General features: G+C 57.8%; 2 protein-coding genes across 2 annotated transcripts; one reads left to right on the forward strand and one right to left on the reverse strand.

Moving 5' to 3' along the window:
• The first annotated feature begins 22 nt into the window (after positions 1–22).
• Positions 23–11,268, forward strand: KIAA1614 (KIAA1614 ortholog). The gene is given in 10 exon segments (XM_056497718.1): positions 23–524; positions 2,673–3,248; positions 3,751–3,814; positions 4,936–5,049; positions 5,561–6,847; positions 6,849–6,992; positions 7,645–7,849; positions 8,226–8,338; positions 8,454–8,638; positions 8,875–11,268. Coding segments are annotated over 10 exon segments (3,384 nt in total). The 3' UTR covers positions 9,069–11,268.
• STX6 (syntaxin 6) lies at positions 9,948–21,410 on the reverse strand. The gene is made up of 8 exons (XM_056496978.1): positions 21,364–21,410; positions 21,044–21,213; positions 20,396–20,490; positions 18,627–18,689; positions 16,489–16,611; positions 15,195–15,301; positions 13,585–13,679; positions 9,948–12,082 (listed from the first exon to the last, which is right to left on the reverse strand). The coding sequence occupies exons 1-8, from the start codon at positions 21,408–21,410 to the stop codon at positions 12,006–12,008; spliced, it is 777 nt and encodes a 258-aa protein (XP_056352953.1). The 3' UTR covers positions 9,948–12,005.
• Between the last annotated feature and the right edge of the window lie 1,357 nt (positions 21,411–22,767).

Genomic DNA, 22,767 nt, shown 5'->3' on the forward strand with positions numbered 1-22,767 from the left:
TGGAGGTGCTTGGGGGAGGGAGATGTCTGAGGAGGGGTTGGAGGTGGGCAGGAGGGGCTCACACCCAACATGCCAGGGACTGGTGCTGGGGGAAACCTCCTGCCCAGACTGTGCTGTGCTGGCTGAAGGCTCCTGGTCCTTTTGGGAGCCTTTGGTTGCCTCTCTCCAGCCCATCTCCAGCACAGGGTGACCTGAGGCTGAGCAGCCCAGCCCGGGGTTGTTTGGGGTCTGTGCTTTTATTTTGCTCTTTAAATCTCTTCATTGCCTCTTGCAATCAATCTCCCTTCAGAAGAGAGCCCAGTGCCTTGAAATCACCCTAAGCCTGTTGCTGCTCGCAGCAGCCGCTTCCCAGAGGTTTAATCCCAGCCAGGCTCCCTGCTGGCATTCCCTGGCTGGTGGCAGGAGCCCTCCTGCTGCCCTTGCTTTGGCACCTCACCCCAGCTCCATGGGGACATCTCTCAGGTGTGTGCCACCTCCACAGCCCAGGCAGAGGAGCCAGGATCCCTCTCTGGAACGGCCTGAAGGTAAGGATGGGTCCAGGTGGGACCCCAGTGCTGGGGGACGGGGTGAGGATGGTTCCTCTGCCCTGAGCCCTTCACACAAAGCTCTCGGCTGGCCCTTCCTGCCTGGAAGCAGCCAAGGGAAGATGCTCGGTCTGCTCCCCATGGAGTCACCCCTGTGGGGTGAGAAGCCCTTGGGTTTGGCTGTGATGAGAGCCCCAGGGCCAGGGGACATTTTAAGAAGATAAAAGTGATTTCTTGCTGCTCGTGCTGGCAGGGGCCGGTGCGCCCAGGGCCAGGAGGATTAAAACAATTTCATAATCCTGGTGATTTCCTTTTGATCGGGATTATGAAACCAATCACGAATATCAAAAGCCAGAGCTTAAAGCGGCAGCCGGAGCGGGGCCGGGACTCCCAGGGCCCCCGGAGCCCCAGGGGACGGCAGCCCTGGCACCTCCAGGTAAGCGCTGCCCACCCGGGACCCTCGTCCTGCGTGGGGAGCCTCGGGGGGGCGGGCCGGGGTGTGTGTGAGCAGGCACGTGTGGCATGCGGGTTTAGGGCAGGGAATGGGGATGGATGCACCCAGCTCGGCTCCACCGCCCTCCTGCCTGGAAATGCCCCGGCTCGCCGTGGGTCCGAGCAGGATTTGGCACTGGGAAAGCAGGAGAATTGAGCACAGCTGCAAACGTGTGATGCTCGCAGGAAGGTGCCGAGAGCCGGGTTTTGCTGCTGGAGAAATCCCCGCGGCCGGGGGAGCAGCGTCCCCATCCCGCGGGTGCGGGACAATCCGCTCCGCACCCGGGCCTGGCTCCGGAGCCCAGACAAAGGACATTCCTGAGACAGGGAAGGGATCCCCCGTCCCTCCTGTGGAGTTCCCCGGCTCACCCTGTTATAAACCCCCTGTCCCCGGCGTGGCCCGGGGGGACCGGGCGGTGCGGGCCGGCTTTGGCCGGGTGCCCCGGCCGGGGGTGCGCGGAGAGGAGGAGGAGGAGGAGGAGGAGGAGGAGGCCGGGGCGGGAGGCAGGGCCAGCCACGGCCCCACAGCCCAGCCAAGCGGCTGAGCTCGGGCTCGGCTGGAGGGGCCGGGATTTGCTGGTTTGGCCGTTTTTTTTTTTTTAATTTCTTTTTTTCCCTCCCCTGCTTCCTTTCCTTCTTCCGCTTTCTGCTCCTTCTTCCCAGCCCTCTCCCGATGCTGCTCCGGGGGTAAGGACAGCCTCGCCCCCCGCCCGCGGCCCCGTCCCGCTCAGCCCGGGGCAGTGCGGGGCTGCGGGGCGGCGATGGGGCCCGGGGGTGTCTCGGCGATGCTCCCGCTGCCCCGGCCACGGGGGAGGCTCCTGGGGTACCGGCGGGGACAGGATGCTCCCGGCGGGGTGCGGGAGGGCAGCGGCACCCGGGACGCGAGGCGGGTCCGGAGCAGTGCCACGTGTGGCCCCGGGCCGGGGCGGAGCAGGGGCTGGCGTCCGGCTGGTGGCACCTTCGGCGAGTTGTCGCCGGGAGGGGTTTCTGTTCTGCGGAGGTTTGGGGCCCTGGTTTAGCTCAGAAAGTGTCAGTTCCCTCCGGGTCTTCTTGCTGGGTGCCCCTGGGCACCTGGAACAGTGTGGGTGGGCACCGCGCTCCTGCCCAGCCCCTGGCCACCCGTTCTGGGGAACCACCGAGCCCGCAGTGCTGCCCCATCGCTCCTGCTCCCAGTGATGCTGGCAGAGTGCCGGTGCTCCGGGTGCCACCTCCTTGTCCCCTTCCCCTCCAGGCACACGCCAGGGCGGGTCGGGTGATGCCCTTGGTGGAGGCACCAGGGTGGGTGCTGGCGAGGGCAGCGCAGGGGTCACTCCCTGGTTTATCCCGCAGGACTGATGGAGCGGAGCCCTCCCGCTCAGGGGCCACTCCCGGTTTATCCCGCAGGACTGATGGAGCGGAGCCCTCCCGCTCAGGGGCCACTCCCGGTTTATCCCGCAGGACTCATGGAGGGGAACACTCCCACTGAGGGGTCACTCCCTGTTTATCCCGCAGGACTCATGGAGCGGAGCCCTCCCGCTCAGGGGTCACTCCCTGTTTTATCCCGCAGGACTCATGGAGCGGAGCCCTCCCGCTCAGGGGTCACTCCCTGTTCTATCCCGCAGGACTCATGGAGGGGAACACTCCCACTGAGGGGTCACTCCCTGTTTTATCCCGCAGGACTCATGGAGCGGAGCCCTCCGGCTGAGGCCCGGCGCCTGCCGCGGCCCCCCAAGCCGCACAGTGCCCCGCCGGAGCGCCCCGAGCCCGCCCGCGGCCCCCACGCTGTCCTGGAGGGCAAGGTGAAGGCGCTGAAGGAGAAGCGGGGCGGGAGGCCCGGGACCCCCGCGGCCGCCCCCGAGCGCCCCTCGCCCAAGAAGCCGCGGCCCCGGCGGGGGAAGGCGGCGGCGGAGGAGCCGCGGGCGCAGCTCCGCACCTACCTGACGGACGGGCTGCTGGATGGAGCGGAGCCCGCGGCCCCGGGCAGCCCCCCGGCACCCCGCACCCCCACCCCGGGGCTCTGGAGGGTCCCGGCAGGCCCCGAGCTCCCTCCGGACACGGGCAGCAGGTCCTGGCGCTCCGCATCTCTCCACGAGAGACCCGCCCTGCATGACGAGGGCCGGAGCCCGCTGCGGGACTGGGGGCGTCCCTCTGTGTCCCCCCCCGCGGCGGAGAGCTGGGAGAGGCTCTCGCTGGCTGAGCGGGTGGAGAGGAACCGGCGGCTGCTGCAGGAGGTGCTGGGCCTTGCCGCTCCCGGTGTGTATTTTGGGAAGGTGGTGGCTCTTTCAGGACAGCTGGGGGAAGCGGGAGGGAAAACCTTTGGGGTTTCTCCCACGCTGCGGGTGCAGCTCCCTGCTGCCTCACCCCCCTGGGTTTCCCATCCCCTTCCCCGGGATGTAGGAGATGCTCACGAGATGCTCTGGGTGACAGCAGTCAGTTCCCTCTGGTGTCCTGGTGAGGAATTTCACTGCTAAAAGCAAGAGCGAGAAGCTCAATTTTGGGGACACACCAGGTCTGTGGGCATTACTGTCCCATTGCAAGCTGCCACCAGAAAAGATAATTAATTTATCCTTTGATAGCCCCCATGGCCCCATCCCCACAGTCCCACACCAACAGCCAGGTGCTGTTGTCCCACCTTCCACTCCTTTGGGATGTCCCAGAGCCCTGCAGGGGGTGTTGGGATGGGATTCATGGGGTGTGAAGAGGATGGGGGCTGCCATCCATCCAAGCTAATGCTTTTCCCTGTCCTGCGTTTCAGAGATGCCAGCGAGCGATGGGGACTGGGACTCGGGGGTTTCACTGCAGGATGCTGAGGGCTGCAGGTAGGTCAGTCCCTGTGTGGCAGAAATGGACATTTCTCTCTTTCCCCCTTCCCAGTCTTGTATTTTAACTGCACCCTTTGAAGCAGCTCCAGGGAAAGGCTGTGGGGCAGGTGGTGAGGGAGTGTGCCTGGGCCCCGAGGATGCTTTGGTGTGATAAGGGACAGGAGCTGGGTGTCCTCCTGGTGCTGAGCACAGCACAGCCCTGCCAGGACACCAGGATGGGAAGGGAAGTGGGGAAGAAGATGGGACAGAAATTTGCTCCAGGTGCTTAAGAGGATCGAGGCAGCAAGAGTGTGTAATCTTGTTGGACTAATGAAAAACCTTAGAGGTATGGACTAAAAATAAGGAGGTGACATAGGCAGGTGAGAGGCTGGGGGCTGCACAGGGTGGAAGAGTCAGTAGGGAAAGCTCCCTCCCAGTACTGTGGTCACTGGCTCTGCTGTGCTCTGGCAGCTGGATCAGCGATGGGGGTGCAAGGCAGAGCTGGGGGTGCAGCACCTCCTGTGACCAGAGCAGCCAAAGCCTGGGGGCAGCCTGGGCCTCCCATGGTGCTGCTGTGGGTGCCAGCGTGTGTCCACTGTGCTGCACTGAAGAGGTTAAGGCCAGGCTTGCCGAAGAGACTGCCTGAGCTGATTATTTTAATCAGGAGGATTAGAGCCATGGCCAACCGGGAAGGCAGCGCTGCAGCAGGGAGAGCTGACAGGTCCCTCACCCTGCAGTCAGCCAGGGCTGGGGGTGTGGGGAAAGACCCCCCTGCAAGGAAGGGAAGGCAGCAAGACAATCAGGTCAGGGGGTCACCCCAAACCTACCTGCCTCCCCTCTGCCGCGGGATTTACAGCGTGGGGATGGGAAGCAGCGCCTGCCCCCGTTTCCCCGTCCCTCTCCGGGATGCCTGTGGCACAAAGCGCTGCCTGGGCTGAGCCCGTGCCCGAGTTCCGCGGGTGCTGAGCTGCCCCCACAGTCCCACCCGGCGCCGGGGGCTGCGGGGTGCCCGCCCGGCCATCTCCCATGAATGGCGGCCGAGCCCCGCTTTGCCTGGGCAGAGCAGCCTCGTCGTCACTGTTAAAGCACGTCTAATCCCTGTTATTTTTTCCTAATCCCGCTCCCCGCTGGGGCCGCAGGGCGTTTGTCGGCGGGCAGGAGCTCGAGCTGAGCCCGCGGCACGAGCAGGCCAAGCAGCTGCTGCAGCGCGCCAGCCACGACATCCTGCTGCTGCCCGCCGGCCCGCAGCCCAGGTCAGTGCCCTGGCCACACCGCAGCGGGCTGTTTGCTGTTGTGGAGCCGGGATCAGACCCGCTGCTCGTACCCTGGGTGCGCCCGACCCCTTCGCAGCGCCGTGTTTGGGAGGCGTTCGGTTAACTGAGTTTTGTGGTGGGATCGGTGGTGGGAGGACAGCGGCTCCCAGCTGAGGGGGAATGTTTTCCCGGGAGAGAATCGCTGCTGGAGGCAGCACATGTGTGCCAGGTCATGTGCGGTGTGGTGTTCCTGGAATGATTAACCACACACCTCGGGGCAGGGAAGGCGCGATGGAGGTCGAGCCGCGGCAGCGGGAAGGTGCCGCAGCCTCTCCGGGTTTCAGCTTCAGGCTGGAGGGAAGCGGGGCTGTACGCAGCCGGGGAGCACCGGGCGGACTTTCCTCCTTGCCCCATCTCTTGCACTGCGTTTTCCCCCTCCCGCCCTGCGTTCCCCGGGTTGCCGAGCAGCCCCCGCAGCTCGCCTGCGTCCGTCTGTCTGTCCCCATGGCAGGGAGCCCTGCGGGAGGCCGAGCGTCGCCCCGCGGGACGGCGGGAGCCTGAGCGACTCGTCCAGCGGGGACTCGAGCTGCGGGCGGCCGCGGCGGCCGCGGGGACCGTCCCCGTCCCGCGTCCGCTTCGAGGACGAGTCGGCCCGGGACGCCGAGGTGCGGTACCTGGAGCGGCTGCAGCTGCGGCAGCGGCGGGCGCTGGGCTCGGCGCTGCCCTCGCCGGAGCCGGCCGGCAGCAGGCAGCCCGGGGACGGCGCTGGCCAGCCCAAAGCCCGCACTGGCGACCTTGTGGCCGGGGGCAAGTGCAGCGCCTGCGGCTCCTTCCTGGGTGCTGCCGCCGGCCGGGGCACGGACACGCAAGCAGCCCCCGACGTGGCCAAAAGTAGCCCTGCGGCACAAAGAAGCGTCCCAGGGGATAGCAGAGGGCTGAGCACTGCCCAGACAGAGCCTAAAATCAGGCCTCTGGGCCCCGGGGGGTCCCCGCTGTGGATCCTGCCCTCCCGGCAGCGCATCCACACCGAGAAGATCAAGGAGACCTACATCGGGGATGTCACCTACATTGACGAGGTGGACTCCGCCCTGGAGAGCACTGACACATCCGACGGCTGCCGGACGGACAGCGAGGAGGCAGGACCCCGCAGCCCGCACCTGCGGGGGCACCGCGACCCCCGGGCCCGCGGGCACAGAGCTCCCCGTGCTGCCCTGCAGCCGGAGGCAAGGGCCAGGAAAGGGACGTGTGTGGCCAGCGGTGGCCCCGAGGACGGGGACTCGGGCCCGGGGCCTGTTTGCCCCCCAGCACCAGGAAGAACTAGCAGCCGGGAAGATGGAGAACCCCATCGACATCTGGGGGACAGCAAGGGAGTGGGAAACAGAGCTCACCCCCTGCAGCAGCCCAATGAGCCCCTGCAGCCTTCCTCGCAGCTGGGGACCAGCACCCCCATTCCCGGCACGCACGTCCCTGCTCCCCCTCCTACCAAGAAGGCCTGTGCCCAGGTGCCTTGCAGGAAAGCCCTGTTCTCCAGCAGCAGCCACCAGGCATCGAGCCAAGGAGTCCGTGGCCAGCAGCCGGATGCTGGCAGCGCCTCTCCCCCGCAGCCCGGGGGCACGGCGGGGCCGGCCGAGCGGCGGGGCCCCTGCAGCCCCAGGTGGCTCCCGGGGAGCCCCCTCCGTGCCTTGTCCACCAACAACTGCAACAACACCCACGGGCAGAACGCCCCGGGGACGGGCAGAGGTAAGAGACCCGTGCACAGGGTGCCGGGGAGGTCCCCAGTGAAACAGCTGTGTCACTGTCTCTGTGGTTCCAGGTTCACTGTCGCACCCTGCTGCCGGCCCTGTCACCCCCGTGCCCGCAGAGGCCGCTCATCCTGCCGGGGAAGGTGCTGGGATGCCGGGAGCGCCGCCGCAGCAGCACCCGGCTGCGAGCACAGCACATGGGTCAGTGAGCACGGGCAGCCATGGCATCCCAAACCACGCAGCCCTGAGATCCCTCCTGGGCACTGCAGGTTGAGCTCCCGGCTCCAAAAACCTCCCAGAAACCACAATATGGGGGGTTCAATGTGCCAGTGTGTGGCTGTGGTTTTGGGGGAGCTGCATTTCCCCACATCTGGTTCTGCCAGGGGTGTTAGAGCAGATGTGACAGGTGTTCTGCTGGTGTTGGGTTCTCTCCTTTTGAGGAAAATCAGCTGCCCTGGGGCTTCCCAAGTGCGATCCTGCCAGCCCTGCATCTGGCACTGCATGTCTCAACCTGGCAGGAGAGATCCAAGGTGGTGCTGGGTCCTCTGAGCCCATTGGCAGGATGTGATCCCTGAGAGGTGTTAAACCCCTGAGATAATGGAGAAAACAGGGGAAGGAGCCCTTTGAGTCACCTTGAATAGTGAGAAACTTGTGTGCTGGGTCACTGCAGCGGGGAGGCGGCTGTCCCTGATCTCCCTGTGCACCCTGATCTCCCTGTGCACCCCGATCTCACTGTGCTGCAGCTCTCAAGGCTGCCAGGGCGGGTGCAGGATGCACCCCAAGCCCAGAGGCAGCTGCAGGTGCTGCTGCTGCCCCAGCCACGCCGTGTGTGACCACCACGCCTCTCCACCAGGGAGCCGGGGCGGCCAGTGAGCCGCAAGGGCAGCAGCGCCTCGGCGTCGGGGCTGAAGAAGCTCCTGTGCAGCCTGAGCCAGAGCACCAAGCAGCGCCTGGGCCGCTTCCGCTGTTACAGCATGGAGCAGCTCCCGGCGCCCGGCGGCTCCCCGCCAGGCGGCCCTGGCATCAAGAAGTCACCGTCCCTGCAGTCCCTGCAGCTGGTGAGCTTGGACATCGCCCCATGCGGGTGGTGCCCATGGGAGATGGGCGTGGCACAAGGGAAAGGATGCTGGGCTGGGATGAAGTATTCCTGAGCATGGATTTATGGCTCAGGCTGTCCTGGAGGGGCGTGGAGGGCTGCGCCACCCCAAACCTGCTGGGTTTGAAAAGCTCAGAGCCGATTGGGAGGTGGAAGGGGGAAGGAGGGAGAGGGCTGGTAGTGGAAGTGCAGGTATGCTTGTTCGTCCTCAGCAGTGAGCTCCGGAGTGCTCCAGCGGGGTGGGAAATCCCAATTTCCTCCACTCCCTCCACACATCAGTGGGTGGAGCACTGCGGTGCTGCACAATGTCCCCATCTCAGCCAGGCGTTTCTCCCCAGGTGTCACCCTTCTGCCAGCCCCAAAAAGCTGCCTCTATCCAGAGCCTGCATCCCCAGCTGGGCAAGGCACGCCGTGCCAGCGCCTACCTCCTGCCACAGAGCACGGCTGACAGGTAGGATGGGGCCTGGCACACCCAGGAGGGCTGTTCTGGGATATCATGGTGGCTCATTGCAGGGTCGCCAGCAGCTTCCCTTGTCCCCACTCACCCATCTTCCCCGTCCCCGCAGGAAGGAGGGCGCGGGGCCGCAGCGCTCGCTGAGCGTGGAGGACATCGGGGCGCCGGGCCAGCTGCGCGCGGTGGGGCGCGTGGTCGAGGTGTTCCCTGATGGCACCAGCCAGCTGGAGCTGCAGCGACCGCCCCACGGCGCCTTCGGGTTCTCCGTCACCTCCGGCCACGGCCGGCCTGACACAGGTATTGTGGGATCATCCCAGAGCTTTGGCACACCACGCTCCCTCCGTGGTGGCTCTCGTCCCACCCCAGGGGCGGGCTCGGGCACAGGTGGAGGGGCTGCTCATTGCTGCTGAGCCCCAGAGAGGTGACGCGGGTGGGGGACGCTGCCCTGTGCGCACACAGCCCGTGCCGAAGGCCGTTTATCGCAGGGTTGTTTCTGTGCGGCCCAGGCTCTCACCCACCCGTTCCCTCCGCAGGTGTCTACGTGCAGGAGATGGCGGATGCCGGCACAGCCAAGCTGTACGCGGGGCTCCTGGGCGTGGGGGACGAGATCCTGCAGGTCAACGGCGCGGCCGTCTCGGGGCTGGGGCTGGCCCGCATCCGGCAGCTGCTGCTCCGGGCCGACAGCCTGTCCCTGCGAGTGCTCCGGCACCGCCCCGCGCCGCGGTAGCCTCGGCACGGCTCCTGGCGGCAGGAGGGGGATGTCCCGGCGATGGGAGAGGGACGGTCTCCCAGGGATGTCCCAGGATGCTGCAGAATGGCATGGCACGGACCAGGACCTGCCCAGCTGCACTGCAGTCGGGGCAGGTGGCTTTCCTTGTCCTCATGGGAGAGAATGTGGGACCAAGGACCCCCCAGAGTCTCCGGGAGCTGCCCAAGTGTGGGGGAAAGGGGACAGCCTGGCCCCAGCGGAGATGGAGGGGTCTGTCCTGCTGGGCACTGGGTGACCAGCACGGGGACACCCCATCTCCGTGACCCCAGGAGACAGAGGGCTTCCCGCCAGCACTGCCACCTTGTGCTGGAGGGCTGGTGAGGTCCTTTTAAATTATTTCAAACTGAAACACAAAAATACATCTCTGCAATAACAAAACACGGCTTATGGCATGGAGGGGCTGGGGTGGTGCTTGCTGCCTCTGCTGCTTGTTTTCCTGTGGTTCTGCTGCTCCACCAGCCAGCTCCTGACCGTGCTGTGGTGCTGGAGGGGCCCTGGGCAGGTAGATGGGGGCTCAGCCACCTGCAGGGCTCCTTGGGGATTTTGAGGGGTTCTTTCTTCCAGCCATGGAAGGCAAAACATGTCCTTGGAGTGTCTCCAGCAGCAGTGGCCCTCTGCATGGTGGTGTCCCACATCTGGGTTTACAGCTGTCTGCAACAACCCCACATCTGGGCACAGCTGTCCACAATGCTGAGGTGACCTCAGGAACTGCAGATGCTGCTTTTACCTCAAAAACCGGGATGGTGATGCCTGGCAAATGCTGGTGGGAGAGCTTTTCCCACTCCCTGGTGCCAGGAGACCCCCAGCTCCCAGGAGCAAGAGTCAGGCAAGAAGAAGTGGAGATCTGCGCTGCTGCACCTTTATTTAGTGTTAAAGGGAGGGGCATCACAGCGACAGAAAAGCAAATGTACACGGGAAAGGGACCAGAGACACTCGGGTGGCTTGTGGTGATGTCAGCAGCTGGGCCACCCCCTGGACTACCAAAGGAGTGGTCCTGCATGGGAGTCATTCCCGAAGGATGCACAACCAGCGGGGATCAGAGGTATGCAAACAGCAGCCGGCAGCGAGCCCTGCTCCCTGCCCAGACCCGCACTCCTGGAATCCTGCTCTTGGAGAGGTACGGAACCACGGAGTGGTGCAGACACTGCTACAGCCGGCCCTGGGAAGCAGTCACCACCTATTCCCTGCAGGGATGCTCTGCAAGGATAAGGAGCCGCTCCAGTCACGAGTGCGGGCGGGCGCCGAGGCACCACGTGTGCGTTACTGAGGAGCACCCGGGCGGGCGGGGAGGCTCCGTCCGGCCCCGCCCGGCTGCGGAAGGCACGGAGCCGCGGCTGTGCACCCAGCGCCTGCGGGAGGGACAGGGGACACGCAGACCTCGCAGGGAGACACGAAGTCGGGGGGGAGGAGTGTTCAGTCCCGGAGGTAAAGCCATCCGGTGGGGGGGATGATTTTGGGGGTGATTTGCAATTTCAGCAGAAGTCTTTGCGTCAGTGCCAATTAACTCCCTCCCCCAGCCCCATCTGGGTGCCATAAGCCAGCCTGTGCTGAGTCTTTTCATGTTTGCGACTTAAAATACGGGATCAGACTGGAGTGAAAAACCGTTTTTGCTTTCCTCAGGAGTCACACACTACCCCACAATTGGTGCTTTCAGCACGGCCCCTCTGCCTGTTCCTCCACAGTGACACTGCCCAGGTGAGCTTTTTTCACCACATTTTTGGTATTGCCCACCCGGCTACGACACATTCCCTGTAGGGAATCTGACACTGCTGAGACAACTCGGGTGACAAACAACTGGGAGGCAACAAAAGGACTGGAAAGGAAACATGATCTAGCTTTGAATCTCCTGCCTTTTGGTTGCTTACAATGGAGGTGTCCAAAAAATAGCGGCTGGGAAAAATTAAAGACATCCTATTTACAAGTTCATATACACTTAAAATACATCACTGAGCACTGTTCCTCTGATCATGCGTGTCAAGCACCCGCAGAGAGAACGTGGCTCCAATGGTCATCAAAAAAATCTTTAAAGTTTTTTTTTCCTTAAGAAAAATAAGTTATTTTAGACCTGACAAATCACTTGCCAAAGGGAAGCAGCTGTTAAACAGAAGCAGTGACTCAGTTATACAAGGGCAAAGAAAGCATCAGTCAATGAGCTTTAGAGGCTTGTATAATGAGGGAGGCAAGTTTAAAAACTTCCCTCTCTGGCTCAGGGCGGATTGCCAGCGCTCAGTGTGCAGCACCCCAGGTTTAAAGCTCTGGAGTGTCTAATGGGGCCTGGGTGGCTGACAGCAGGACACGAGACCCTACAGCTCTGCCCAGTGTAGAGGGTAGGAAAGCTCTGGTAGGACTCACCGTGCTCTCCTGGCAGTGAATTGGTGCTACAGAGCCGCCCACAGGAGGCAGGGAGGGCAGGGGGAGCAGGGCCAGGGCTCTCCTCCCTTGCCGTGGCTTGGGGAGGTTTCACCCTTCCCTGTAATGCTTGAGGCTGGCACTGGCAATGCAGTGTGTCATGCTCAGTGAATTCAGTAATTCCTCCCCCTGCCCCATCCTCCCCAGGGCTCGCTGCTCTGTGCCCACCTCCCACCGGCTCCTACCTGCACCGGCTGGAAGCACGGGGGTCAGGTCCCCCTCCAGCTCCACGGAGCCAGACCCGGAGCCCAGACTGCACCGCAGCAGGGGAGGAGGCAGCCCCAATGCTCCACCCCCTCTCCCCGGGCCAGGGGAGGTGCCGGCGCAGCCGAGCCGCAGTCCTTGGAGGAGGATGGTGAGAACTGGGTGCAGGTGTTCCTGCCGGGGATCTCTGTGGGCGGACGGAAACGGGGAGAGTTTCACTTCCCCGTGCTGCCAGGGCGAGGGGGCGGGGAGGGGGCGTCCCAGGAAGTTCAGTTTTTGTCGTCACAGGACGAAAAACAGGATGAGCACCACTAGCAAGATGACGAAGAGGACAACAATTGCACACCACTGCCGTCGATCTGGAAAGAAAAGGAAGCATCAGTCTTCCTGCTTTAGTGGAGAAGGAAAATTGGGGGAGCATTCTTCTTCATGTAACTGTGAGGAACCAAATTCAAGCTTAAGCCACAAAAAGCTAAAATAACAGTTCCTGTCGGAGAAAGGCTGTGGTGCTGTATATTGCAGTGAGGCATTCTCCTCCAGGATACATTGGGGTTTGGGAACAGCTGTGGGAATTCTGAGGCTTCTTCCCAACCAAGTTCAAATAGCTTTGAAAAGCTGGCTCAAAAGCAATTGGGAGGAACAAGCAGAGAGCTGCTGTGTTTGCTGTTCATTCATGAAGTAATCTGCTTGCCAGAGGAACAAGAAGGGATCCGGTGAAAGCTGCCCTGAGGAGCTCTGCCAGGAAGAGATTGTGGCAGCTTCCCTTAGGACAGGGCCAGGAATCAGGTTTCCCTGAACATCTTTACACCTCATTGGCTTAACACCACATCACCTCTGAGAGCTGCTGTGTGCCCCCTGAGATGATGGTGCAGCAGTGGGGACAGGGCTGCTGGCACCCCCTCGACTCCTAGGCACAGCAACTACCCCAGAAATAGCCCTCTTGCTCCCCCTGGCCTAGGTGATTCCAGCAGAAATGCTCTTTCACAACACTCAGAAACACTCTGCAGAGATCCATAGGTTGTCCCAGAGGAAGGGGCAGAGACACAGGGTTCACCCGTGGCTGTGCTGCTGCTGAGCTGCTGGTGACCCAAAGTGCACTGTCAACACTCCAAGTGGTCTCTCTAGGGCTGTAATCCAGCACCTCATAAATCCCTGGGACAGCCTAATCCTGCAGAGCAGGAATGCTTTTCCTCCTGACAGGCTGCTGCCTTCCGCAGGTCCTGAGCCCCCAGGGGAGAGGGTGCTGCAGGAGGCGCTGCCGGGCGCGGTGCCAGGCTGGGAGGCAGGCAGCAGTGCGGGACTTCCCGGCAGCCAGGCCGGGCTTCCTGTCTGCTCTGCCCGCCAGCCCCCGGCTCCAGGCACAGCCTTATAAGGACTGTTCTGTGGGCTGAGCACGGAATTCAGCTCTTTCCATGAGATGGACAACAGGCCTGCAGGCGCCAGCAGCCCCAGGGCAGGTGGGATTTGGGAAGGGGTTTGCCACAGGCATTCTGGTTCAGAGGAAGCCACACACGGTGGCCGGTGTTTAATGGCACCTTGACAGCTTTTGTTCCACAGGCACCCAGGGAAACTGCAGCAGAGCAGAAGGCTGCAGAGCTTCCCCTCCCACCAGCTAGAGGGGGATTTTCCCAGCAGTAGCAGCATAAATAGAAAGGCATCTGTAAATAAAACAAAGGCAAGGGACCGGCAGCAGAGCAGTGTCTGGGCAGGAGCAGCTGCCGGGCTTGGAAGCCTTCCCCTTCTGTCAAGAACTGAGAGCTGCTCCCTCCCCTTGGCCGGGTGGGAGCACAGTGTCCCAGCCTGAAGATCCAAAGGCTTGTCTCTCCCTTTCCAGGACTGGTTCCCACTTCCCAGGACCTACCACTCGTCATGTGAGACACTTTGGCGAGCTTCTTCATGACGTTATCAAGGCGCGACTGAGTGCTGTCTAACTCGTGGGAGAAGTCGTCCAGCATCCTGAGGACACAGAAGCAGGGTGCTGGTCAGCATTTGGCACATCCCTGGGGATCCTGCAGCACGCTCACACACATGGATCAAAACGCTGATGTGAGCACAGTATCACCTTGGCAGACAAAATGAGGCCTCCTCTCCTAGAAGCACCCAAGGGAGGGGAAGAACCTGCTGCAACAGCAGCTCTGCTTTGGTGGGAAGTAACTCAGGATTCCTGCCAGACTGATCCTCCCTGTGTGTCTGTGGCTGAACTCTACAGACATCTGCAAGGTGAGGAGTGCAGGGGGGTCTTCCTCCTTACAAAAGGGAAATCTCATTTATAATCTGTGATTAGCAGAGACCGGTTAGATCTATGTGTCAACTTGGACTTTAAATCTCTTTTCTTGTTCAGGGCTTGCAGTTTAAAGTAAAATCTTGTTTCAGTCATGCATCAAGTGGGAATGAGACCTGCAGTTGCTTTTAAGGTGCTTTTCAAGCTCTGCATGGAACTTACCTTTTTACTTCCTCCACACAGCGACTGTAATGAATCTGAAAGCCTTCCTGAATCCATGCATTGTCAATGCCAGTGCGCATCCAGAGTCAAGGTACCAATGCAATTATCTCCAGCCAGTGGGACTTTAAAGCTTACTGTATTTAAAAGGACAGACTCCTTCATTTGGAGTGCCAGGGCACTTGTTAAACCTTCATTCAGTGGGGAAAACGTCACTGTGGTAGTTACGAGCTAAGCTAGCTAGCACTGATGGCTTGTGTGATGATCTAGAAACAGACACACCACACCAATCTCCTCTGTGAGAGCAGAGGATTCTCATGCTGCACAATTTCACACATTGGAGGTGGAAAGTTCCTCCTCTCCATCAAAGACGAAATCACAAGGGACATGGCACTCCAGACTCTTACCAGCCAAACAAGGAGGGGTTTTAGGCATGAACCCTTCAAGCCTTTCTGGAAGCATAGCTGTTAGCCTGCACAACTGGGAACTTGTTTGCAAAGGACAAGAACTGGGAAAGAAATCTAATTTATATGTAAATGGATGGATGCAAAATGACTTTGTGAGCTGCCCTTTAACCCTTTGTGTGGGTGAAGGTTATTTTTAACTTCAGTGATGAAAAGGAGCACTGTGCTGTGTGTTTCAGAGCAGAGCTGAGAGCTCCCAGCCCCAGCAGTTGTCCAGGGGCAGCACAAAGCCCTGTAGAGTGGAGAAGTGGCCAGCATCTGCATTACACAGCACCTCCCTCCCTCCCTATCTGCTGGCTGCCTGTGGGGGAGCAGGTGAAAAGGAGAGGAGGAAAGGTAAGATGGCAGCTAAGCCTGCCCTAGATGCAGGCTTCTAAAGGAAGGAGGTTGCAGTTCGATCCTTGCAGATTGCAGTACAAAATGCTTTCCACAGGCTGGCAGGGAGAGGCTGCCTGAGGGACCAGTGAATTCCAGGCTCCACCAGAGGCAGAGGCAGGTATGTGGGGACACCCAGCCATGCTGCAGCCAGCCCCATGCCAGGTTTCTGCTGCCATGTCTCACACTTACACTGCTTGCTCTTCCAGCTCCCCACCAATGCGCTGGGACATGTTCTTCAGCACCCCGATGCTGCCAGAGACCAGCTCCAACTGCTCATCCTGCTGCTCCACAATCAACTGAAGCCAAAGAGAAGGGAAATAGGCAATTACAGATCTGCTGCCTGCAGCCCATCCAGGGGACAAGCACTTGCTGCTCAGCCAACATCAGCTGTGAGGCCTGGGTTCAGACCTAAGCCACCAGGAATGAGGAGTACGTTCCTAAGAAATGCCAGAGAGGGGACAACCGGGGAAAGCCTCCATGGCATGGCATCCCCATGGCACAGCAGGCTGAAACCTCCAGACATCCCTGCAAATCCAGTCTCAGCTCATCCATGCTGTATGCACAGCTAAAAGTGACTTTGGAAAGCTCCAAGGGCTGGTCATCAAAACCTTGGCAAGGTAAGCAGGACAGCACTGATGCTGTGCCTGGGAAATGCCACCTGGAATGTGCTGCAGCCAACACAGGGTTAATGCAAGCAGAAGGCTGTTGCAGCTTCTACAGCTAAAAATAGCCAGCCTGGCTCTGGATGTGCCAAAGGAATAAGTCTGCTGCTGTTTTAAGTCGTTTTCAGGGCACAGTCACACTAAGGATTAGCTTTACCCTAGTTACCTATTTCTGAAGCTATTTATCTCCCTGCAGTCAGTAGGTAAAATGCGTCTGGAAGCTGAGGTGTATCACGGGTCAGGAGCTTTAGCAGAGTTTGCCACCTCCGAGTCACTGCCTGTGTCAAGGCCCTGTAGTCCTCCAGTGTGTGCCTGGCCTGGGCAAACTCCCCTGTCAGCTGGGAAGTGCCTCACCAGGGGTTCTCCCAAGCCCTCACACAGCCTCTCTCACTAATCTCACAAAAGCAGGAAAAGGAAGCAGGCGCGTGCTCCTGCTCCCAGCCTGTTCTGAGGGGAGATGCACACAAACATCACCAAACATTTTTTAACCACAGGAAGTTGCATAAGACAAACAGGTTCTTTTCTTTTTGCAGCATTTTTACTCTTCCAAGGATTTCAGCAATCCTTGTACTATTAAATCTTAAGACTGCTACAATCTTCCAGATTGTGCCGACTGCCTCCTAAACACAGAAGCAGCCCCACGCCTCCAGGGTTAAAACCTTTGTGCTGAGATCACCCAAAGCTGTGCTGCACAGGGAATGCATGCACAGACAAAAGCCACAAGCAAAGAGGAGGACTGTCAAGCTCCTGGAGCCAGACCAGTCCCCCTGGCACCCATTTGGCAAGCAAAGCTATTTAGTCTGTGATGCCAGCTGCCTTACCTGTTGTTGAGCTTGCTGCTCCTCGATGAAATGTGAATTTGCTAATTGCAGCTCCCGGTCCAGACGGCTGTATTTGTCAGGTCCAGAGCTCCAACTCTGACTCCCACTCTCTCCCAGGAGTGCCTAAACAGATGCAGAGAGCTCTTAGCAACACCCTTGTGTCTGCTCACAGCCTCACAGGATGAGGTGGGAAGGCAGACAAGGCAACACACGCACACAGCATCCCTTTCCTCCTGCTCTGTTGCTACTCAGCCAAAGTGCTGTCATGAATTAAACCAACACAGAGCCAAAATGCCAGCCTGGGAAGTCTCTGCAGCCTGGAATTGCAGAGATGCCTCTCCAGCAGCAGGAGAGCTGGAGTGTGGCCGACTGACAGTGCGTGCAGGAGGACTGCACAGCACAAAGGACTGACAGAGGCCTGCTCAAGAGGTAGCACTGTGTGTTAGGTGAGCTGGGAAATGTCCGGATATATTGTGTTAACAGATATACAGCTCCAACTGAGCACTCTGCTGCTAATGACAGGGGCTTAAGAGGGTCTGGATAAAGTACTCAACCAGTTGAGTTGACAGTAAAATAATGCAAAATATGACCAGAGCTTGTGTTCTATGGTCCAGGCTGCCTGTCCCTCCAGCAGGCTCTTCAGCTGCCAGCATACAAAGTCACTCTTGCTACCTGCCATACAACCTGAACAGAGAAGCTTGTGCAAAGCCTGCAGAGGTGTGGCTTTCTAGCCAAATGTGTGGTCCCTGAAAGGGGAATAATCCAAGCCAGAGATGCTGGAGAATGAACATGATCTGCAGCTCAGGAACTGCACCCTGCAGCACTAGAGAAGGGTTAGGGACTCCAGTGTGGAAGCCAGGCTGACATGTAACAAGGCCATCCTGCAGCTCCTGTTTGTGGGCAGGAATGACTGAGTTTTTGTGAAGAACACCAAGACAATGACCAAGCTGCTCTGTCAGGCTTAAAACAAGATGGTCTCTATGGTTCATCTCACTTACAAGGTTCAAGGAGGGGTGGGGAAAGCTGACAGACTGACCTTGCAGGAAGCCAGCAGGACATCTGGTTTTGTCGGCCTCTGAGACACTGAGCAAGCTCCTGGTCCCTCCAGTTTGTGGCAAGGGCAGCTCCTCTTTATTTAATGCAGTGCACTAGCTTTGCCTGCAGCTTCAATAGAAAGGGCCTGTTTGCCAGCCTGGGCTGTGAGGGTCAGGTCACTGCTAGCCAGCCCCTCAGACACAAAGCCCAGCACAAGCCTTGCAGTCTGGAATGAAGGAAGGGGCTGGGAAGGGAAAGGAAGGCAGCAAGGGGAAGTCAGTTTTCCTGACCAGATGTCGCTGTGTGAGCTGGACCATATGGTCTCCTGCAGCTATCAGGAACCTCATGCAAAGGAAAGCAGCAAATCGCTACAGACTTACTTGAGCAAGGGTGTCAGGGACTTTGCTGCTGGGAGTGTTTGCCAAGCACATTAATTAACCCTGTGACAAGCTCAGGAATGAGTTCTGTGCTTCTCAGTTTGTTGTTTTTGCCATGTGTGGTAAGGTTGATGCAGTACAAACAATTAACTGTATGAAGCACACACCAGCTTTTACTGTGGGTCAGCTCCAGTATCTCCTCACAGCCTCCCCATCAGCCAGAAAGGAGCCAGGAAAGCTGCATCTATTTCTATTCCTTAGATTACAAGTGCAGACAACATGAGACTCCTCGAGCTCCTTCCATCTTCTTACATGGCTATTACGAGCAGCAGCTGCATGAAAGCATATTGCACCATCTTGGCTCCTAAATCCAGCAGAGAGCAGGATTACATTCATTGACATGGGTTCTGAGCTGGTTCCCCCGAGGAGGAGGAGGGAGATTTCCCTTTCCATGGGATGGTGCAATGCTGACAGTTGTAAACAACCAGCTCTGAAGACAGACACAGATGGTGAATGCTGACTTACTGCTCTGAGAGAGGCTTGGGAGAGACTGGCAGCAACGTGCCTGTGAGAAGCAGCTCTCCCAGGGCAGCCAAATGGACACGGTTCAGACACAGCTTGGCTGCAGCATGTGAGCCCTCTCCCACACTACAGCTCTGTCAGGGGAGGAACTCCAGACAGGATATACATTGCAGCAGATATACATTGCCCGTTTCTGCTTCTCACCTGCCTGTTTTTTCTTTCAGCCAGAGCTTGCATGGAAGAGTTTGACATCTGATCCTTCATGTCCTGTTTGTTCAATAAAAGAAGCAGCATGTGAGCATTGGATTTGAGGTGACAGGCAGATTCAGGGTGCTACAGGGCTGTCTATACCCAGGAAGGCTTCTAAGAGGGGGAGTGAGGGAAGGGAGATTTTCTTTGAAAACCCACACTTTAGAACTAGAGTCTGGAAACACACTGTATGACGTTCCATTGTTATACTAATAGTGGAATTAACAGCATTGGGATATTTTGAAAATACTCCTCATTTACTACTCATTTTGCTCCACTACAACAAGAACCACTTTGATTTGTATGATAAACTAATGTTCTTGTTGACAGAGGGTAAGGAAGTGTTTGTCAAGGCCTTGAAGCCTATAACCTCCTGTGCTTTATTTCCAACTGCATCTGTTTTTTTATTCCCTAGTATGAGGTCCATAGATTTCCTGTACTGTGGCCACCCTCTCTGACTGTGTCAATGTTCCTTCCTACCAATTAATTTTTGCTGTGAAGTTCCTGCAGATCACTAACCACAGAAAACTCCCCAACACAATGTAATATAACCTAGTTTTCATAAATTAGAAAGTAATCAACGTCATCTGGCAGAGTTGGATCCACCATTAGAGTTCTGATGCCACTAGAGCATTCAGATGTGTTTTACTGTTCAGAGATGTGCAACACATCACCAAAGAGTAGCACCACATCCCGCTTGGTTAACTCTCACTGGCTGCAGCACATCACAAATTCCCCCATGGAAACTGGAAGTCAGCTGCACAGGGCTACTTACAAATTTCATTTCCCAGTGGGAGACACTGCTCCAAAACCCATTAGCCAGCATTTTTCAGCCAGCAGAAGAGGACCAGAGAAGAAGCTTGCTGGATCTTGCCCATTAGGGAGTGGACTACACCGAGGGCAAGGCAGCAAGCATGTGCCTGCTACCTGGGGCCAGCGTGGTTTTGGGATCAGTTCCCAGGCAGCAAGCCTTAGGAACAGCACCCAGACCACAGGACTGCAGGTAGGGTGATGGGCTTGCTGCCAGCCACACCAGTGCATTCTGTGGAGCAGGAACATCACAGTCATGAGGGGCAGCAGAAACCCAGTGTAGCTATTAATAACAGAAAACTTCATAACCAGCAGTTTGTTACTAAGCAGTGAAGCTTTTGGAAAGATGTTTCTTCTCTATTTGTTACCACCAAGTTGTTAAAATCCCCTTTTTGCTTCTCAATTATAAGCTTAAACTAAAAAAAAATCTTCCTCGAGTTAAAAATAAATCTAGTGGTTGTTTGGACTATTTTGCAGGGGTAGGAAGTTGAAGTCACTATGTCAATAACACCAGGCTTTAACCATCTGTCAGTGTTCAAAGTGGTCTCCCTGTTGCTGAAAACCAGTGCTACAAATGGCTGGGACATTTCCCTCAACTCTGAAGGGAGGCCCCACACTGCAGCTGGGTCTTCACTCTTGCTCCCGTTACCACAGGCTCCCAGCTCACTGTTGTGAGAGTAGTGTGAAGACTTCAAGAGTCAGCAGCATAAAAGGAGAAAATTCCATGGGCCACCTGCACCCCCAAACCCTTCTGGGCAGCTCCAGGAGGGAATGCAGAGGGAAGAGGAGGAAACCTGATACTCACAGGTAGCAGGTTTACTCTCTGCTCTCCAGCCCACCACAGAACAGGCCCAAGCTTTCCTTTTTTATCCACCTAATGCCCCCCCACGCCTTCCCCAGGGCAGGTTCCTTACCCTGACCACCTGCCGTGTGCTGGTGATGAAGGCTTTGCGGATTCCCAGCTCTGTGGCATCGAGGTTGAATTTCCGTGGGTTTGCCTCGACAATGCCTGGGCACCGAGTCAAGGAGTCCCCAGAAGCAGAGCTGGGTACACAATGGATACACAAACCCTGAGTGTGCCAAGTGGCCACTGTGTTGTGCCTGTTCCCAAAATCTGATTAGCAAAGTACAGCATGCTGGATGGAAAAGGAGGCATGGCAGGAATGTGCCGTGCAGCGCACGCACACTTGCAAGGTTTCTCTTTTCCACTTTTTTTTTTTTTTTGGTTCTGTGACGCTGTGCAGCATTTTCAGGAGCACTCAGAGGAACACAAGAGAGAAGGAGTGTTTCTGGAAGCCAGCCTAGAGAATGAACTGACTCCGCAGAAATCCAGATTCACACAACACAATAGGCTTGCTAGAACAAAGCATCTTAGAAACAAAAAGGCAAAAGGAAAATCCTTGACTTAATTTCTCATTTGCAATTTGGGAAAAGCAGATGTGAACTCAAAATGCAATCCCAAACAGTCCTGATTTTTGCAAAGAGTGACAAGCACTGGGACTTGGCTATTTAGTACAACTTGGGAACTGCAACTGCCTCCAGAGGGCCACAAGAAAGGATATTAATGGTCTCATCCAAGTCTTCCAGGTCCCACTCGATGCTCCGCAGGTTGTTCCTGAGCTCATTAGTGGTCCAGTCGATTTCTTCTCTTGTGGCAATGGAGGGATCTTGCAAGAGCTCTGTCCACCTCTGGAAGAGCCCCTGGGCAGTGTTCACAGCTTTCTGCACCTCCCTGCAGCCAGTAGGAGAGTGAAGAGAAGCCAGGAATTACCATCAGCTGCCCTGCAGCAGTGACACAGGGGCAGCCTGTGTCCAACTGAGCAGAGATGCCAGAGTTTCCTCCCAAACATCTCTCCTTCCAACAACTTCGTGTTTATTGTACAAAATAAGGATGTGCCCTGTATCTTGCTGCAGCATGCAGTTACCCATGATGGGTCCTATTTCTTCAGGGGAAGCTGCTGAGTGTCACCCAGGCAAGCCAGGGCAGAGGGGCTGAGCTCTTTGGCAACCCATGCTTTGCATTCCTCTCTCAACAGTTTTCCTCTCAAGGCCCTTAACTACCCATGTAAGATCCCCCAAGGGCACTCAGCATTACAGGAACTGTCCCCACACCACAGCCAGGCAGACTGTTGAGTGCAGCACTGTTTATTTTAATTCAGCATTTAAAAAAATACACAGCCCTACTATGCTGGCTTAGGAAACAGGAGTTTTTTCTGCTGCTCTAAGCTCTTTTGGAGACAAGTGCATTCACAGCAGGGGAAGGCACTGCTGACAGCTCTGGTTTGGGGGCAAGCAGGTTTGTAAATTTGGGTCACAGACTCTCGGTGTGGTCATCTGCATTTACAAACTCTGTGGCCCCGAGCTGTGAACTGCTCCCCCAGGTTCACAGGGAGCGGGGATTAGGAAGGGAGACAACATGAGACTGTGCTGGTGTGCACCATGAGCTTGCACACAACGCTCAGATGTTCCACCCCAGTGAAGGAAAGCAGGGGAAGTCCAGGGCAGATGACCTGAGGTGGCAGGACTGCAGCTCTCTCAGTTCCACCAGGGCCTGAAGTCCTCAACTGCTGTCTAAGCTGCCATTTCTCAGCACTCTGATGTGTGCCCCTCCTGTCCCTGCACGCCTGCGGCTCTGAGTCTGCCACGCTGAGTGCCCTAAAGCCAGCAGCCTGCACTGAGGATCTGGAAAACTTCATTCCTTCCTCTACTTGCCAGCACAAGTTTTGGTTTAGCTTGGTTTTTGTTTTTTTTCATCTGAGCACACTTGTGGAAGTCCCCAGCAGGATGAATATAAAGCAGAGCTGGATGTCCTCTGATGGGAGGAGTTACAGACACCAGGAAAGCAAACGAGTTAACAATTCTGGTGGGTACACCACCACCAGTCCCTCTGCCTGACCAGGTAATAATTAACTCTGGGAGTGGCAGCACATCCCCTTTCCCCTCCCTGCCCTTCCCCGCACGCTGGGGGAACATCTCTGGAAAGTTTGACAGGACGTTCACTCCCCACCCATGGCGACTCCCACACTTTCCTCTTAGCAGGAGCGCAGCCTGGGAGAGGGATTCACTTTCCCTGGCTGCACCAGTATCCCTTCCCACTCTTCTTGTTCTCACATGGCTTTCCCAAACACCCCACCAGGAGCCCCTCAGGTGCTCCTCGGGGCTGTTTCACTGTGACACGGGGCAGAAGATCAGCCCCCACCAGCACAAGCTGAAGGTGGCCCGAGGGCAGTGTTTAGTGACTGAGCTGCTCTCGCAGAATCACAGAATTGCTGGGGTTGGAAGGGCC

This window comes from Oenanthe melanoleuca, chromosome 8 (assembly GCF_029582105.1).
Source record: "Oenanthe melanoleuca isolate GR-GAL-2019-014 chromosome 8, OMel1.0, whole genome shotgun sequence".
Lineage (NCBI taxonomy): Eukaryota > Metazoa > Chordata > Aves > Passeriformes > Muscicapidae > Oenanthe > Oenanthe melanoleuca.

Coding starts and splice junctions, on each gene's coding strand:
- STX6 (XM_056496978.1), bottom strand. CDS start 21,410: ATGGGTAACTGCATGCTGCAGCAAGATACAGGGCACATCCTTATTTT. Junction 15,302..16,488: donor AGCAGCAAGCTCAACAACAG/GTAAGGCAGCTG, acceptor CTTTGGCTTCAG/TTGATTGTGGAGCAGCAGGA. Junction 12,083..13,584: donor AGTGTCTCACATGACGAGTG/GTAGGTCCTGGG, acceptor TTTTCTTTCCAG/ATCGACGGCAGTGGTGTGCA.